General features: G+C 39.3%; 1 protein-coding gene across 8 annotated transcripts in view; it reads right to left on the reverse strand.

Annotated features, from left to right (window-relative positions):
* The window catches only part of AOPEP (aminopeptidase O (putative)), a 192976-nt gene that overhangs the window by 15057 nt on the left and 161051 nt on the right, over positions 1–16868 (reverse strand). For all 8 annotated transcript variants that reach the window (XM_030511716.1, XM_030511717.1, XM_030511722.1 and 5 more), the window contains one exon: positions 9293–9409. In XM_030511716.1, coding sequence (XP_030367576.1) covers positions 9293–9409 — 117 coding nt within the window. The remainder of the gene's footprint in view (positions 1–9292; positions 9410–16868) is intronic.

The following is a 16868-nucleotide window of genomic DNA, read 5'->3' on the forward strand; positions in this document are numbered from 1 at the left end:
CTGTCTCTGGACTAAGTCTGCCTAGCATTTTTATCCATATAGTGTGAGTATATGTATTTCAACACAAGCTATTTATACATGCACATAAAAGTGTGCGGGCTTATAAAACCAAATGTTGTAGTCGGAAAAAGCACATAAACACCCATACATCTGAAGCAGAAATCCAACTCTGAAGAGTTTGAGATCAAGCACACCAACTGTCTGTTACCAATTATTTTTAAATTATAACTCCTGTTCAGCAAAAGGAATGACTGCTGCAAGTATCAAGGCAACAATAAGCTATCCCCTTCACTTCTGCCCCGCTCTCCATCAGTCTATCTTTTCCCTTTCATTAACTAGAGGCAAGAAAAAGTGCCTTCCTTTTATCTTTGGTCTCCTGCGGTGACTGTGGTCTAAACATTTGTGATTTCCAGGCAAGATTACTGTCATAGACAGAATCTGGAGCTCCATATGAAAATGAGACTCAAATTCCAGGCAATGAACAATGCGTCTGCCTGGTTTTTTCCACAGCTTAGGTCACAGCCAGCCCATCCAGCCTGTGTTCACATCCTTCCAATTTTGCATAGTTTAACACTTTGCTTCCAGTTTTCAAAACAATTAAACATGAGATTTTGACTCTAAAGACAAAGCCCTTTCACATCACTTTCATACACACCCTTTGTCCCAACCCCCAGCAAAAACTCTTAAGTGAAATACATACTGATTTTATAAACTCAGAAGAAACATGCCCATTTCTGAAATTAGAACATCTAGCTTTTACTCCATGTTTCAGATTTTGAGTCATATTCTCCTCTTTTATCCCCTGCCTTCAAAAACACAGTGACCATTGCTGCTTAGGATGACGCATACACCATGTGGAACACAACAAAATTCCTCTCCAGGACATGGCAACCCCAAAGGTATTTAAATGGCACGGAGTTGAAAGGAGGACAGCAGACTTTTACCACACATTACTAAGTCAGTGACTCAGTGGTAGGACTAGATCCGTGCGGCTAAGGTAGTGACGTCAGAACCAGCTACGGTTAGCAGTTTCGCATTGTCCTGTTCCTCGCACTGCTTAGACCTCACAGACTTATGACATAGCAGATTTTTTCCAACTCTGTGGTCCTATCCAGGCATAACCTGCATCTCCAGTCAGCTTTTCTGCAGGAATGAAAAGGACTAGATGAGCTGTTTGGATGTAGCCTAAAAATCAGTTTATTTTAAATAAAAAGTATCTCCAATTATCTTTTCTTTTTTAGAAATAATAATAACCATAATACCACCACAAACAAACCCCCACAAAATAAAAAACCCCAAAAAGGATGCACCACACAAGCACAAAAATGCCTACAGCTTCATAACGAAACAAAAATAACTACAGCTAATACATAGGAGCTTTTGTTTGTATTTTTAAAACTACATTCTCCATGACATTCTGGCTGGTATGTCAGTGCTTGCATATATATGCAAGCAGAGTAACCTTTTGAATTTCATGACAAGGCCAGGTGTTTTGTATTACAGTGCTACGTTTGTACTGTCCTACGCAGACTGTATATAATTTCATATAAAGCAGTTGCACCCAATTAAGAACACCTGATTGATTTCAGAAGTCCAGAGGACTCCACTCTGCTTTCCAGAGAACATGACATAGAAGAGCAGGAGCCATCTCAAGTCCCTTCCTCCAGGGATTCTTTGGATAAACAGTAAAAAAACCCCAAACTAACACAATTCCAGACTGGGTTCTCTCTTACCATCAACTCCCCCACTTTCAAGTCTCAATAAGCTTTTGGCCTGCCAGATAAGGAGGAAATCAGGCCCCAAAACCAGTTACAAAAATAAGGGTCGATAAGTAATGGCACCAGTCAGGGACTTGGAAACTCATGTTAATGCCACCCAGCAGTGAGCGAGATTACTTGGAACAAACATGTTGCTGTTGGCTTCTGGACTGGTGTGGGATCAGGAGTGCTGACTGATGCAAAGCTATTTCCAGTCCTCCATAAATCTCGTACTCTGATCATGCCCTTCAGCGAGCTAATGCTGATGGAGGGATTTTCTGTTTTCGAGTGGCTGGAAAAGCCCCCATACTTTGCATGTAGCAACAAAACAAACCCAAATTATAGCTACTTGAGACTATCCTTTGGTCAGTCCTACAAATTCATCCCAACACATCCACTCAGTTATGACAGGCACATGAGGTAGTGTTATCCCAGGGAATGACTCCCACTGCTTTTACTGGAAGCGTTTTTCCCTCATCCTGTTTCAATTTTTTTAGCCTCACACTGAAATTTGGGCCTCACCTTTGGGAAGCAAGTACATATTCCCAGAAGCTATACTTTTCAAAGCTCCTGCAAATGCAAGATTGTGAAAAGCTATCTTTACCAATAGTAACAGCAACACCACCTGTGCCAAGAGTGTACAAACTGCATTCAGGTGCATCACAGTAAGAACATCTGAGGGTGAAGACTCAAAACGTATCAAGATCAGAGAGGACCTTTTGGCAAGTGGCTGCGGCTCTGGTCAATGTATTTCCTTTGTAGGAGATGGGGATAGTCTACTGTACTCTGAAATTATCCCCTTTACTAGTGAGAACAGGGAAGATTTTCTGTGACAGATACACTCTTTGGTAGTATTTGGAAGGGGAAGTATCAGAAGAAGAGGAGGGAAACAAAATCAGTATTTCTGTGAGGATGAATGTGAAAGCATCAGACTGATAATAGTACAGAGATTTCACTTTAAAAACTCACATTTCTTCTATTTTTTTTTTTTTTTTTTTTTTTCCATTTGATGAACATACTACCTCAGTAATGGTTTGGTATACAAACCTCAAACCTGATTTATTCCAGAAACAAATCTGGCATGCAGGCTGACTCCTCTACAGAGCTTTTTCTAAGTTCCTGATTCCTAAATACTGAATTGCTAATTGCAATTCAACTGCAAATAAAAAATTATTCAATGAAGTATTGCCTAACTATAGTGTCAGAGTAATGCTCTGATTATAACATTCAGAAAGGAAGAGGCAGGTGAAATTTACTTTGCACCCATGATAAATTTTCACAGCAGCTTGCTAAGTTCCGCAAAACATACAAATTAAAGCATCTCCTGACTTGAGTTGGGATTGAATAATAAGCTGTATGTTTAAATATGGAGTAAGTACAGAAAATATTTTTTCTTTTGCAGAAACAAAAAATTATTGCGTTCACTTATCATCTGAAGAAAGTAATGTCCTGTAATGTGGTCATCAGCTTAAGCTGTTACATGTTTCATTACATATGAACCACTGAATCGGTGGTTCATACCAACAATGACAGCAGTTAAGGAAAACGATCATGGATCTCCCTGTTTGGTTGCAATGCCACTATTTGAAATGCACCTATCTGTTGCTCTCTGGTCCAGTCAAGAATGACTGACAAGCCTATGGAGGTATTTACAACACTCTACTAATTTTATTGACAAGTTGGAGACTGCTCCTGAGCCCCTACCCCAAAGGATGACTAGCCCAGTGGCTGTGCTGAAAGGAAAGCTCACCAAGTGCCTTTTCTTCCTGCAAGCATGGACTGACCTTTCCTGAGCAGTTCCCTTTTCCCACCCAGTCTTACAGTGTACTTTACAGAGCTCTGTTCCATAAAGGTGCCTTCCAATAATGCCCAGGACAACCAGCAGGACAGCTGAATAACACAGTGTGAGAATGCACTCAGCTCAATGCAGTCACCATCAGATGAGAAGAGGCAAGACACATACTGCATTGTAATTCATTTGTACTTCCATGTCTGCCATTTTCACGGGCTACGAAAGATCAATGAACCAAAGTTATTCTGTCCTAATCACAGTTCTCACCACTTCTATGCCAAGCACCTTATATGGTTTGTATTAGCATGACTGGATTCTGTCAGTGAAACAAGATGCCACCACTTTATAGCCTTGGTCTCATTGGCAGACCTCATACACAATAAAGTAGTTGTGTGAGAATGGCTTTATGCCACCCACATGACTGACTATATTATGATCTTAACTCATTTCACTCAGATTTTCTGCAGAAACAGTTACAGTCTCTCCTCTCTCCCCAAAATATACCACATTGTGATCCAGAATAAGGGAAAGCATTATGTAAGTGAAGAGCATTTCAGCCAACTTGCTGAGACAAGGAAAACTAACAAAGCAACTTTACATACGCTGTGCAGGCAAGATATTTTTAAAAAGTGATGCCTGCAGTTGGGAAGAAAGAAAAGCTAACTCTATGGTGAAAAGTCTGGGGAAATACACCATAAATCTTTCTGGTTCATACAAATTCTGTGCTTTTTATCTACAGGTCTTAGATAATTCAGCAACAAGTAAAACATACTTGCAGAAATAATTTCAAGTCTTGAACAGGACTGAAAGTGTCGCACACACGCACTGCCCTTCTCCCATTGCCTTAGTGATCTTTTTCCCTGTTGCCTTTTTTACTATTCTGCAGGCTACTCATCTGTCCTGTGGTCTTGTGTACACACGTTACAGGCCTCTCCATCACCAGTTAAGATGTTGGAACAGAAATAATGGAAATAATCACAGAGTTCTTCTAGTTAACAGATTAACTGAGTGTTATCCAGAGCTCCCAGTGTTGCCTTTAGATATTTGTAACTAATCCCATTTTTTTACATGAAGTCCTCAACAGCCTATATCAAAAGAAGTATCATCAGAGTTAGGCAGAAAATACCAGCAAGTAGAAACTTTCCATGTAGACCAACTCTCCATGTTCTGCCAGATGCTAGATATTGAATAAGTCAAGTATCTGCATAAAACAACCACCTGAGAAAGAAATAAAACAAAAACAACCCAGACCACCTTCAATTCTATGACGCTAGTGTACTGTCTGATGGCAAATGTAGCTGCTTTATAACATATCCCAGTTCTCCTCAGTCAGCTGGACTTCCAGCTGGATTTTGTCATCTTCAAACTGCAGCCAGCTTCTATAATGCTGCTCTTGGACACAGGATGTGGTACATCATGGAGATGTAGCCTGTCTATGAGCTATTCTTATTATGTAGCAGGAAGCAGCACAGAAAAAAAAATAGGGAAGCAGAAGAGAAAACTGAGGAAACGATCATTCTCCCATGCACTTGTCTGACAAAGTCTCAGCCACAGTGGGTTCAAGGCACCAAGAAGTGATGAAAAAATGGCTTTAAACTTTGAAACCTTCACTGCTCACAGAATGTTTTTTAAAAATATTTCGGATATGCTCACTTCAAATAATTCACATACGTGAATTTCATCTCTGGAAAACAAACTGGTAATTTTGTGCCTTCTCATATGTTCCAAGGAAACGGTAAATAGAAAATTAAATCATGATTTGTATAGAAGTGGACTAGAAAAAAAAAGAGAGTCACAAATTCTGCAATTAGGCAGATGCCCTACAAGCCTCTTGTAGCACCCAAGACTGGGGGCAGATCAGTTTGAAATGTGATTCAGCTATCTGTATCTCACTTCTGGCTCTCTCGGCTATAAGGTTGCTGCCAGAGATGCATTATGAATCAGAAATATGCTACCTAACTTCTGAGGTTTTCTTTTAGCATTCATATAAGAGTCTTTCTTAGAAGAGAGAGTCTACCACTCCCCTTCTACCTTCCTCAGAAGCTACCTATCTGTGGAGAGACCTCCTTGGAGAGAGGATAGGAACTATGTTGACTTGCTCAGGTGATCCCAGGAAGGACACAGCTTGAGCACTTCTTGAAGAGAGAGGTGTCCTGGGTTCAGCTACAGCAATCATTTTTTCTCCTTTTTAGTTGCTCGTGCAGTGCTGTGCTTTTGACTTTCAGCCTGGGAACAATGCTGGTAACACCGATGTATTTAGTTGTTGCTAAGTAATGTTTATTCCGACCAAAGACTTTCTCAGTCTCATGCTCTGCCAGAGAGGAGGGGAAGCCGGGAGGAAGCAGAAACAGGACACTTGACCCAAACTGGCCAAAGGGGTATTCCATACCACAGCACGTCATGCCCAGTGTATAAACCGGGTGAGTTACCCGGAAGGCCCAGATCACTGCTCGGGTCAGGCTGGGTATCGGTCGGCGGGTGGTGAGCAATTGTATCCTCTCCCCTTGTTATTTCCCTTATCATTATTATTATTGGTGGTAGCAGTAGTGGTTTTGTATTATATCTTACTTACTGGACTGCTCTTATCTCAACCCGTGGGAGTTACATTCCTCTGATTCTCCTCCCCATCCCTCTGGGAGCGGGGGGAGAAAGAAGGGGTAGTGAGCGAGCGGCTGCATGGTTCTGAGCTACCGGCTGGGCTTAAACCACGACAGTTCTTTGTGGCACCCAACGTTAAATTCCAGGCATGCCTCTCTACTCTCCTGGCTGCTATGAACGAATCAAAACAAGGCAGTTAACCTGCTGTAAATTTTCATCTCCCTTCTGAAGTATGATGTGCCCTTATGTTGACAAGACTGGACGTGGATGTGATAACCAGTGGTCAGGAGTACCAAACACTGCTGCTGGCAACCTCTCCTGACTGAGGACATTGCCATGGGCAAGTGCAGACACTGCCAGGTGCATGCCATTTTACAAGCTGAAATAAAGATGCTTCGGAAGTACAGATATAAAAGCTTTAAGAAACACGAACCAGGGCTCCCCATGCTGTACTTGCATGGACAAACTTCCCAATCAACCAAACTCAAGCAACCTTGGGCACCTTTTCCCCAGTAGCTTCCCAGCTTCAGTGTGGTGCTTCAATGGCAGTGTGCTACAGGACTGATGTGCGCATACAGAACGTTCAGGTCCTTTAAAACAGGGAGAGAGAGGGAGGTGGTTCTGTACTGATTTCATCAGTAAAAACCACTACTAGGCATTTGTCCCCTTTACTTCTCCTAGCACACTTATCTGACAAGGTGAGACTATCCAATCCTTTACTTCTTCCACACAGGTACTATAAAGTGTGGAATATTCTTGCCCTTGCAAATGTACTCAGCAGCACATATACATGCTATTCTTCATATTCCCCCGATGCTGTAAGAAAGCCTTTCAGCTACCTACAATACATACAGAGAAAGTCTTCCAACCCCTGAGTGTGCAAACAACATTTCATGTACAATTTTTAAGACCGAATTTTGTTTAAAATACAGAAAAACATACTTCTTCGTGTACAACTCTCACATACTACTGGCTAATCCCTACCAGAAGATTAACGTTAATTTAAACGCTACTTGTCAAAAATGAGAAAACAAGTTCCTAACAATTAAACAATTTCCTAACTTTCTGCTGCTGGATAGAACACAGCTGACATCTTTACTTGCAAAAATCGCTGAATAAAACCTCTGACATTCAGAGTTTTCTTTTTTTATTGGCATGCCTGTAAATTCTTATGCTTGTATTTTTAACAATCCATTTTTGATGTTTACTGAGACCATCTGAACTCCAGTAACACAACAGAATCACTGTGATTAATGTCTTCGCAAATTAAATCTAGACAAGAACAGCTCAGCTGTAGGCTTGGACTGCGGTTCTTTGCCTCTAGGCCACAAGAAAAATTCCCTGTCCTTCCCTCAGGTATGTGAGGGCTTGTGAACTAAGGTTCCCTTTAAAGGGCTGTAGGTGTCTGGCATCTGATGACTGGTAAAATGCTAATCGTAATGTTATCTTAGCTGTACTTTTAAATGTCTGCTAAGACCTTGCTTTCACTTTGTAAAATAAAATTGAGACTATGCTCCGTTCACTGAGGCCGAAATTTTGTGCTTGTTTTGTTTTGGTTGGTTGGTTGGTTTGGTTTTGCAAAGCAAAAATTCTGACAGATCATGTGTGTACTTTTAAATGATACCACAAGGAAGAAAAAAGGCCTGGGAGTGGAGGGAAAGGAAAAACCTGAGACACCAAAGCTTATGGCCTGGCGCTTACAATTCACAGGCATGAAGCTGTAACACCACAGCTATTGCTTTGATCTATTTCCCTGTTAATTCCTCTTCTCATTATAGAACCCCTGACATTTCACTGGTATTCAGATGTGATTAAAATATATTCTAATACCTATAAATAGAAAAGTTGGTTCAAGTACTAATTAAGAATAGATCTGGCATTTGGAAACCCTTTATCAACAAAAAAAGTAAAAAGGTGCAGTAAATGGCAACAGTCAAAATATTGTCTATTTTTTCTGAGAAAAAAGCTAGACTTCTGTTCTATTGATCTTTATGTTAATGTTTGGATTCCCAAGTTTTTGTAAGTGTCCACCCAGCAACTTCAGCATAAGAGCAACAAGAGAGATTTTGCTCTCTCCTTCAATTTTAATTATTGCCATAAAGTTTCAGTTGTAACAGGGTAAGTCATGGACACTGACTGTCCACAGCCTTCACAGTAGTTTTTAATTAAACAAGACTTAAATGTCATATTAAGTTTACCGTGTTCCCTCACTGCACATTAGTTTGATCACATGCTACTTCCTAACTAACCCTTGTTTATATATAAATCTACAAATCCCTTATTTTCATGACTGATTCCATCTTCTTACCTCCCCTTCTGAATACTACGTACTCAAAGCAGATTCATTGCAAGGGTGCTTTCAGCCACAACTTCTGCTGCCTAACTGTCACAGCTTCCATCTTGAGAAATTCATGGGACTCTACGAAACAGCCAGCTCTGTGTGTGGTAATAAGGATTGACTGGTTTGCCCCGCAAAGACATTAAGCTCTTTGCAGCAAGGATGCTAGCCTCATATGTGCCTGTGATAGGGAATTCACATTCACAGTATCATACAAACCACTGTTTTCCTCAGGGACTGTTAATATCCCTTGGCGCTTACTAGGAGCAACTGTAAAGAACTGATTCCCCCTTAAACTCATGCCCAAAACCAGAACATACTGTGATCTCTCTGGAAAGCAAACTTTTCCAAATCCTGACTGAGACTTTGGTGCACTCAAGAGAAACAATATAGGCTGACCACAGGGAAGAACAATTTTAGACCATAACAGACACAATTGCATTTGGAGTCAATAAACACAACTAAAATTAAATGTGCTCTAATACACAGTCACAATGTCACAGTGAGAAATTTAACACTTAAGCAAACGTGCTGCCCAAGGTACATGTACAATCATTACAACATCTAGGCTGCACTGTCTCCTTCTACCACAGTATGCAATCACACCTGGGCCTACATAAACCACGTAGAAATACTGAGTAATTAAGGCATCTGAAGATGCAACAATACTGGAGTTAAGAACATCTAATTTCAAATTTAGACATGGAAAAAACCAAAAACAACCCACCTGAATGAGCCTGGATCCTAATCCTACTCCTAGTCAACAATGCAATGGTGTATGCTGGGGAGATTTTTTTAAGTGATTACCTCAGCATCTTGCTCCCGGAGCTGGTACGTTTTCTCTAAGCACTGCAGTGCTCTAGGACACAACGTCTTCACCTCCAAGAGAGACTCCAGAAGTAAGACCAGCTGGTCAGGGAGAAGCTAAGAGGAAAACAAATGCCAAATGTGAATAAAGATCTCTACTGACTGAGTAATTAAACGGAAACAAACCAAAGAGGATAAGATTATGATAACCTGTGTACTTCCAGCATGTGCTTGAAATGCAAAAACTTCTAGCTGTTTCTGAAAAACCTCAGGTTTTACATGTCTATGTTCTGAAAGACTCCTGTGTTGGGGCTCAATTAAGACTCACTTTACATAGTTTTCATTACTACAGTTAGATCACATCTAAAACATGCTTATCTTATTCAAACATAATCATAGCTTATTACGTAAGATTTTCATGGAATACATATGCTAAGTAATTCTATTTTGTTTAGGCTTGGAAAGAATAAAATACCAGAATAATTTACAGTGCATAATTTCAGGAATCAACCAAACACATGAATGTGTATTTTTTAAGTGTGGCATTTTTATCTGTTATACAAGCATTTACATGATATTCTTACAATGAACAAAGAAACACAACACAAGTAAGTGACCCACAAAAAAAGTGTTGTAGCAACACATTCTGAGGCAGATTTTAGTGCAGTGAGTCACAAGCCATCCATCACTATATGGTAAAGACACATGAATGTTATGTTTGTGGCAGACACAGTATATATCTATCTATACATGTATATGTATTTAGTAGTCACCTGACTCCAGAACCTCTAATTTTCAAGTTGAACCTAACATAACCTGAAAAACACAAGAAATCTGATGTAGCAAGTGCTTAAGTGCTCTGTTTAATAGGCTTATAGGATGAACAAATAAATAATTCAAACAGAGCTCATACAGAAATTACACCAGTTGCCAGGAAACATCTATTGGAAATTCAGGGTTCAGAGTGATCAGTCAGATGTTTATTATATGCCCCAAAGCTTTCCCCACTATTCATCATTGCAGGGCACCAAAAACAGAAGGGGGAAGGGAGGAAGAATGTGAATTTAAGCTTTTGCACACAAAAAGAAACTAGCACTGCTCACTTCTAATGTTATCCAGACAGATTAATGGAAAAAGATATCCTGTTACTTCAACACTAATTCTAGCTTTTATCACATTTGGTGATTCTCTGCTCCCGCCTTGCTGTCTACATCCCCCTTTGCTGCGTCAATGCACTAAAATGAATTCAGGTACAAAATGAATTCAGCTAAACGAAATGCCTCTTCCAAAAAACAGCCCTGGCTGTGAGGTGTGCACTGAACAAGTCAGGACCCTGACTGCTGACAGCATGTCCATGAAAATATCAAGGATCTTCTGATAAGTCTGTAAAATATTGCCATTAACAACTGAGCAACATGACATTTTTTTCCCCTTTTAGTCTGACATAATTTAGCATTAGTACCTAAATAGAATAAAGAGAGAAAGAGATCTCTAGGATTGCAATGCTTTGGTTTCCTCGCATTTTGATTTCCTTCTATTTTTTTATCATTAAAGTTGTATTCTTGGAGACTGAGAAAAGTTCACATCTTACTGGCTCTTACTGGAACATTTTTAAGTGATACTGAAGCCTGCCAACAAAATGGAGTTGTTAAAAATAGTCATATATTTCAAAACATTGACTATCTCAACTTCAGAACAACTGCTAAAATGCAGTCCAACAGCAGCTGCCTGGACATGGTGAGACACTCTAAAATACAAAACAGGGAAGGCTTCTGGGAAGTGGCTCTGCTGAGAAACTGAATTCATTTTGAACACTAATAAAATCTGAAATGTTGCAGAACACCATGAACAGAAAGGTAACTTTCATTTAGAAGGCTTTCCCTGCGAACAAAGACAGCAGAGCAATACTTAATTTGTAGAAACTATAAAACAGCTGCTTGAATACATAGGTACAGAACAGCTGAAAGTTATTATTTTATATCTCCAGTATAATTGCTATACAGATTCACCCACAGAAAGCTATTCTTTAAGATAACATTACAGAATCTCACTGAAGCCAGCAAAAGCGCAGCAGCTGAGCAACAGCCATGTCCTTAATTTACCTCTGCCTCGTGTGCATTATGGGTGAAGAGTTTTCAGATTTACAGGTTAAACTCTTACCAGTTTAGATTTGAGACCGCAGATCAAAAAAATCTGAGACCATGCCTTCTGCTTTTTTCCCACGTTCCAGCTGCCCAAGATGAGACTTTACATACCAGTTTCCAGCTCATGATTTAATTAAAATTCAAGGTAAGCGCTAGCAAGCAGGGGCGGGGGGAAGGAGCGCAGACACTAGAAGAAATGCTGACAGACCTGTAACCGAACTGGCACTAGTGGGCGCAGCAATTACATTTTGTACTCCTGCTACATTCTCTTTCATGTCTTACCCTATACTTTTACTAAAAGAGACACTGCCTAAGAGAAAAACCTATCCTAGGCAAAGAGACATAAAGCTCAGCCAAAGTTTCATGACACAGACTACTACAGAATTCCTTCAGGGGTTTAGCAATCTTTTCCTTGAACAGAGCAATATGAATAACACTATCTGCAAAGCAGCTTTTTAACAGTTATAAATGAACTTCAGAAAATTGAACTCGAATTTTCTGCCAAAAACCCCACACTCCGCTATTTTTTATTTTCACCACTGCTATTCTTATTTGTCCCACCCACCTGCTACTTCTCATCTTTCACACCATGAGAATTGTTTGGGGTGCATGCTGTCAATTTCCCATTTGTTTGCCTTATGCTTAGTACAAAGGGGCCCTTGCTTTTAAGTGCTACCAAAACATAAATGCTGTAGAAAACAATGAGTAAATTTATTTTCAAGCATTGCGAAGCCTGTTTTCTCTACAAGAAGTCACATTCTGAATGCATATTAAACATCTAACATACAGTATAAAAAACCCATACAACGCAGCTATAGCAAAATACAGCAGAATAAGTTTCACCATGTCCATGTGTATCTCCATGTTGAAAATGTTTAGAAAACAACCATAATACCCCAAACACAAAATTTCAGTGTTCCCGTTAAAAAAAATAAAATAAAATAAAAAATATATTTTATAGATATGTGTGTGTGTGTATATATATATATAAAAATCATGCTTTGAGCTGTACTGGAGCATGCTCAATAAAAATGTTCAAATATATGTAATTATTAAAGTAATTCAATCAGTAATTCAATCAATAATTAAAGTCACTTCAATCAGGAAATGTGGCAAGTATCAAGAAGTAGTTTTCATTACAGCAACGATCGCTGCAACAGCACCTATTTATATGGCAAAGTAAACAGCTCTTTCCCCAACCTATGCCTGCTGCATGGAAATCATACTCCTTTTCCCAGGGTTCCCCCTCCTCCAGTTGCACGTACTGACAGTACAAATTAATATGTTGCCATCAAGTACACCAGAGATTTTCTGCCATGTCCCAAATAAATAAACATCATCCCCGCTGTAACGATGTATCCCTGCAGTGTATACATTATCTTGCCCTTAAGACTGTAAAACTTCTGCAACTCTTCAGCCTTTTGAAGGAGTTTGCTTTGTCCTGCCACTACATAGCCATTTGTCCCCTGCTTCCCCTCTGTTACCTGATGTGGTGGTTTCAGAGTTTGAATGATGAAGCTGTTAACGCTAAACCAAACTGGAAATGATAGCAAGCATCAAAACTAGGTCTGTATTTGAAAAAGGCAGGACAAAAGAATTAAAGAAAATGTAACAACTAAACTGAAAATATAATTCAGACTATTACCAAAGCAGCTTACTGGTACTGAGATTCAATGTATACTAAATATCTGGGAAGTAAGAAAATGCATACTTTGTATCTTATTCATACACGTACACAAGACACTTAAACCGTTACACTCTTGTTACAAGACCATCTCAAGACAGTAAGTTTGAAAGGGTTTCTACAAATACTCTTGGAACAAGCCCATGAGTTTTCTGACTCCTAACCCTAACGTGTAAAAAACACAAAGAAAACAAATCTTGCCCCTTCAAAAATCTGGTATGGCAGCTACAGAGGTTATCGACCCCACATCCCAGAAGACCACCCACGCAAAGGACCGTATTTGTCAATTCCTACATTAACAAATGCAATAAATGCCAGATTCACCCTTTATACTAGAAAAAAATGCCACTACTGACCTTTCACAGCCATGAAACGTGACACAGATATATCTACTTGCGTATCCACCAGCACCAGCACTTGCACCGCACCCCTAAGCCAGGACACAAATCATGAAAGTTGTACAGCTGGTATGCTGCATATCCCATTTGCTCCTGCCTGCACTTGAATGAAGTCATTGAAAGCCTCCTCCGAGGGGAAATCTGCCTCAGACTAATGCAGTAACCGATTGACAGTGGCGTGATTTCTATTATTACTCCATTATCACACTGGGATCTGTGCCTAAATGAGCATACTTCCTCCCTGATGCCATTTCCTTTTATCCTGGCTCTAGTCTAAAAGCAGATCAATGGGAGTAATATATATGATGTCACTTCAATTTACAGCTACTGCCTCCCTCTCACGCATGCACAGATAGATCGATTCTTCCCAAAAATGGTTAAGAAATGCACGGGGAGACTCTTCTCCCAGAAAAGGGTTCTCTGCTATATTTGTCTGTGTAACCACAGCAAGGAACTGTTTACACTGAGCAAAAACAGGGGGGAAAGGAAAAAAAAGTCACTACTGTGCACTGAAAAATGCTGGCTGAAACACAACACAAACAAGGCCTGAAACAGAATTAAAGCAATTTGACCTTTGAAAATTATACAGAAAAGTTTCAAGTTTCTAGGGAGCAATATATTTCTCCTGTATTTCTTTAGAAGGTAGCCTCACCCCACCCCACCAAACATGAAACGTTTTTTCATTTACATTTTTACAAGATTTTCCGAAGTCAGACTGAACTTCTTCCCACTCCTTAGGAAAGAAAGGGAAAAACCCCACCCCAGAGTTCAATAGTGAATGGTTCCCTTCAGAAAGAATTTAATATAGAATTATAGTCGTTTAGGTTGGAAAAGACCCTTAAGATCATCAAGTCCAACCATTAACCTAGCACTGCCAAGTTCACCACTAAACTATGTCTCTACGCACCACATCTACACGTCTTTTAAACACCTCCAGGGATGGTGACTCAGCCACTTCCCTGTGCAGCCTGTTCAATTTCCTCATTAATTGAAGATAAGAAAGGACTGCTACTAGTCCGCGAGACAGGATTTATAGGCCCAGGCCATCCCTGCGCCTATACCCTGAACCGACCAAACAAATCCCTGAATGAATCTCACTTTATAAACTCTCCACATAGACAATTTGCCTTGAGGGATATTTTCTGCAGGCTGTAACTAAACAAAAAAAAAAACCCAAAACAAAACAAAACAAAAAAACCCAAAACAACAAAACTTTGTAAAACAAAACCCCTGTTCCTCAAACTGTCCAAAAAATTGTTAGCATGAAAATTCAAGAAAACACTATTTACTGAACATTTTTACACAGACTTTGTCATTGTTTACCTCAAACAATGTTATTCATCTGCACAGTGACTTCTCTTAAATGAAAACACAAGACTTCCCCCCTCCCTCCCCTCCATGGGCTAAAACGTACTCATATCAAGTAACATACAAATTCAATAAAAATATCCATGCTAACAGCTGTTAACTAGCACAGTGCAATACACTACTGAAGAAAGTCTAACTCTGAAAGAACTAGTCTGCAGTTTGATTACTACGCAGAAAAAAGAAAGAAAAAGTAATCTGCAGCTGACAAAAAAAAAAAAAAAAAAAAAAGCTTTGAACTGGTTCACTAAATAAAACCCATCTATGCCAGAGGCTGCCGAAATTTCAGAAGTCCGTAGTGAAGCAGTCTGTTCTGTTTAACTTTATTCGGGCCAGTTTGCTTATGACTTCCCTCTTGCTGAGAAATCAGCTCCCCTTCGAACATTTATGAAGATATCTAGACTTCACTACATTTAAAAGCAAAATAAATGTATCTATAACACATGCTCATCTACTCAGGAACTATGCTTCAATGAAATGTCTTCCCATTGTGTGCAGTTTTTCCTTAATCTCTGCTCAGACAGTTCTTTCTGTGCTTGGCAATTCATTTTTCAACATCTATTTTAAAAAGGAAGAGTGGGAATTGCACTGTGTTTTTATCATGGAAAGGAAATTCATATGAACTTTGCTTCAAAAAATCGTACTTCAAGAAGTAATGATTGCAACAAGTTCACCAGTATTTGATTTGTGTCACACTTCAAAATGCTGTTCCTGAGACATGTATGTCTGGTATCGCTTCGTACTAGAACACATGAAAATGACACAGAGCAATTTATTTAATAAACAACTGCACTTGCATGTAATTCCCATTACTTTCTTCTTTGTAACAGCAAAATTAAGGATTTGGGTTTTTTGGAAGCAAATAATCTATGTCAGAAATAATTTTAAGGCCACTACCTACTCGAATACTGAGGTTTCATTTATTCTGGCCACACATCTGAAAACATTGCTGGATGAAGGTCACAAATCCCAAAGAACTGCACAAACCTAAGTATGCATGCAAGTCAAACGACCTCACCTCCACTGAGTTTTAACACTCCTTTTCAAATGCTAGGACAAAAATAGCAGTAATGAGAGCGCAACTCTCGATATGCAAGCAATAAATGTTAAGACCCAGCTACAGTTTCAGGTGGGTTTCTGGAGAGTTCAAAAAGGTTTTCTGCATGGTTTTGATTTTAATTATAACTTAACCTGATATGTGCAACACTAATGTGACCACAAAGCAACAAAACTTGGGAAACTTTTTCTAACTGAGCAATATATTCAGCATTTTTGAAAAAGTTGCTGCTGATGGGCAAGCACTTTACAAAATGTGGCTGCTGCTTTGAGATGCTCTCCTCAAAACCTGTCCTAAATTAACACTGATATGTCAAGTAATGTTTGCATAACCAATGCTTGTATTTCCCTAAATTTCACAAATATCCAATTCGGGAATGCTCTTGGGACTACTTAACATGCTTAAATTTCATCATATTCTTACAGGTTGTTTGTCCTCTTGCATTTAAATGCTATTTTGACACTGTACAAATCATTGTACAAATCACATCATATTACTCACACCAAACCCTTTGGTACTTGTGCATCAAATTTTGCATTTGGTTTTCTCAACTGAAAAATATTTGTAGGGTTGCATGAAAGCAAAAGCAGACAGGGAAACTGGAGGTACATACGTTACAACACTGTGAGATGAGAGTAAAAGGATTTAATTTTATCAATATTTTAAGCTGAGTTTCAATGCAGGAATTGGCAGCAAAAATGAAATTTTAAAGCTGTTTCACATTCTGTGTCTGATACTCCGTTTATGCATTACCAGTAACGATTTTAAAAGGCCAGCCATTGCTACCAGTCCATAAACTGAAATTTCTTTTCTTAAGCTATAGGACAAAATATTTTCCCATCATTTACTTAATGGAGAGAAGATCCACTTACGAAGAAATTCAACATCTGCAATCTAATACAAATGCACTGAAATGTCAAAAATGGTT

This window comes from Strigops habroptila, chromosome Z (assembly GCF_004027225.2).
Source record: "Strigops habroptila isolate Jane chromosome Z, bStrHab1.2.pri, whole genome shotgun sequence".
NCBI classification, from domain to species: Eukaryota; Metazoa; Chordata; class Aves; order Psittaciformes; family Psittacidae; genus Strigops; species Strigops habroptila.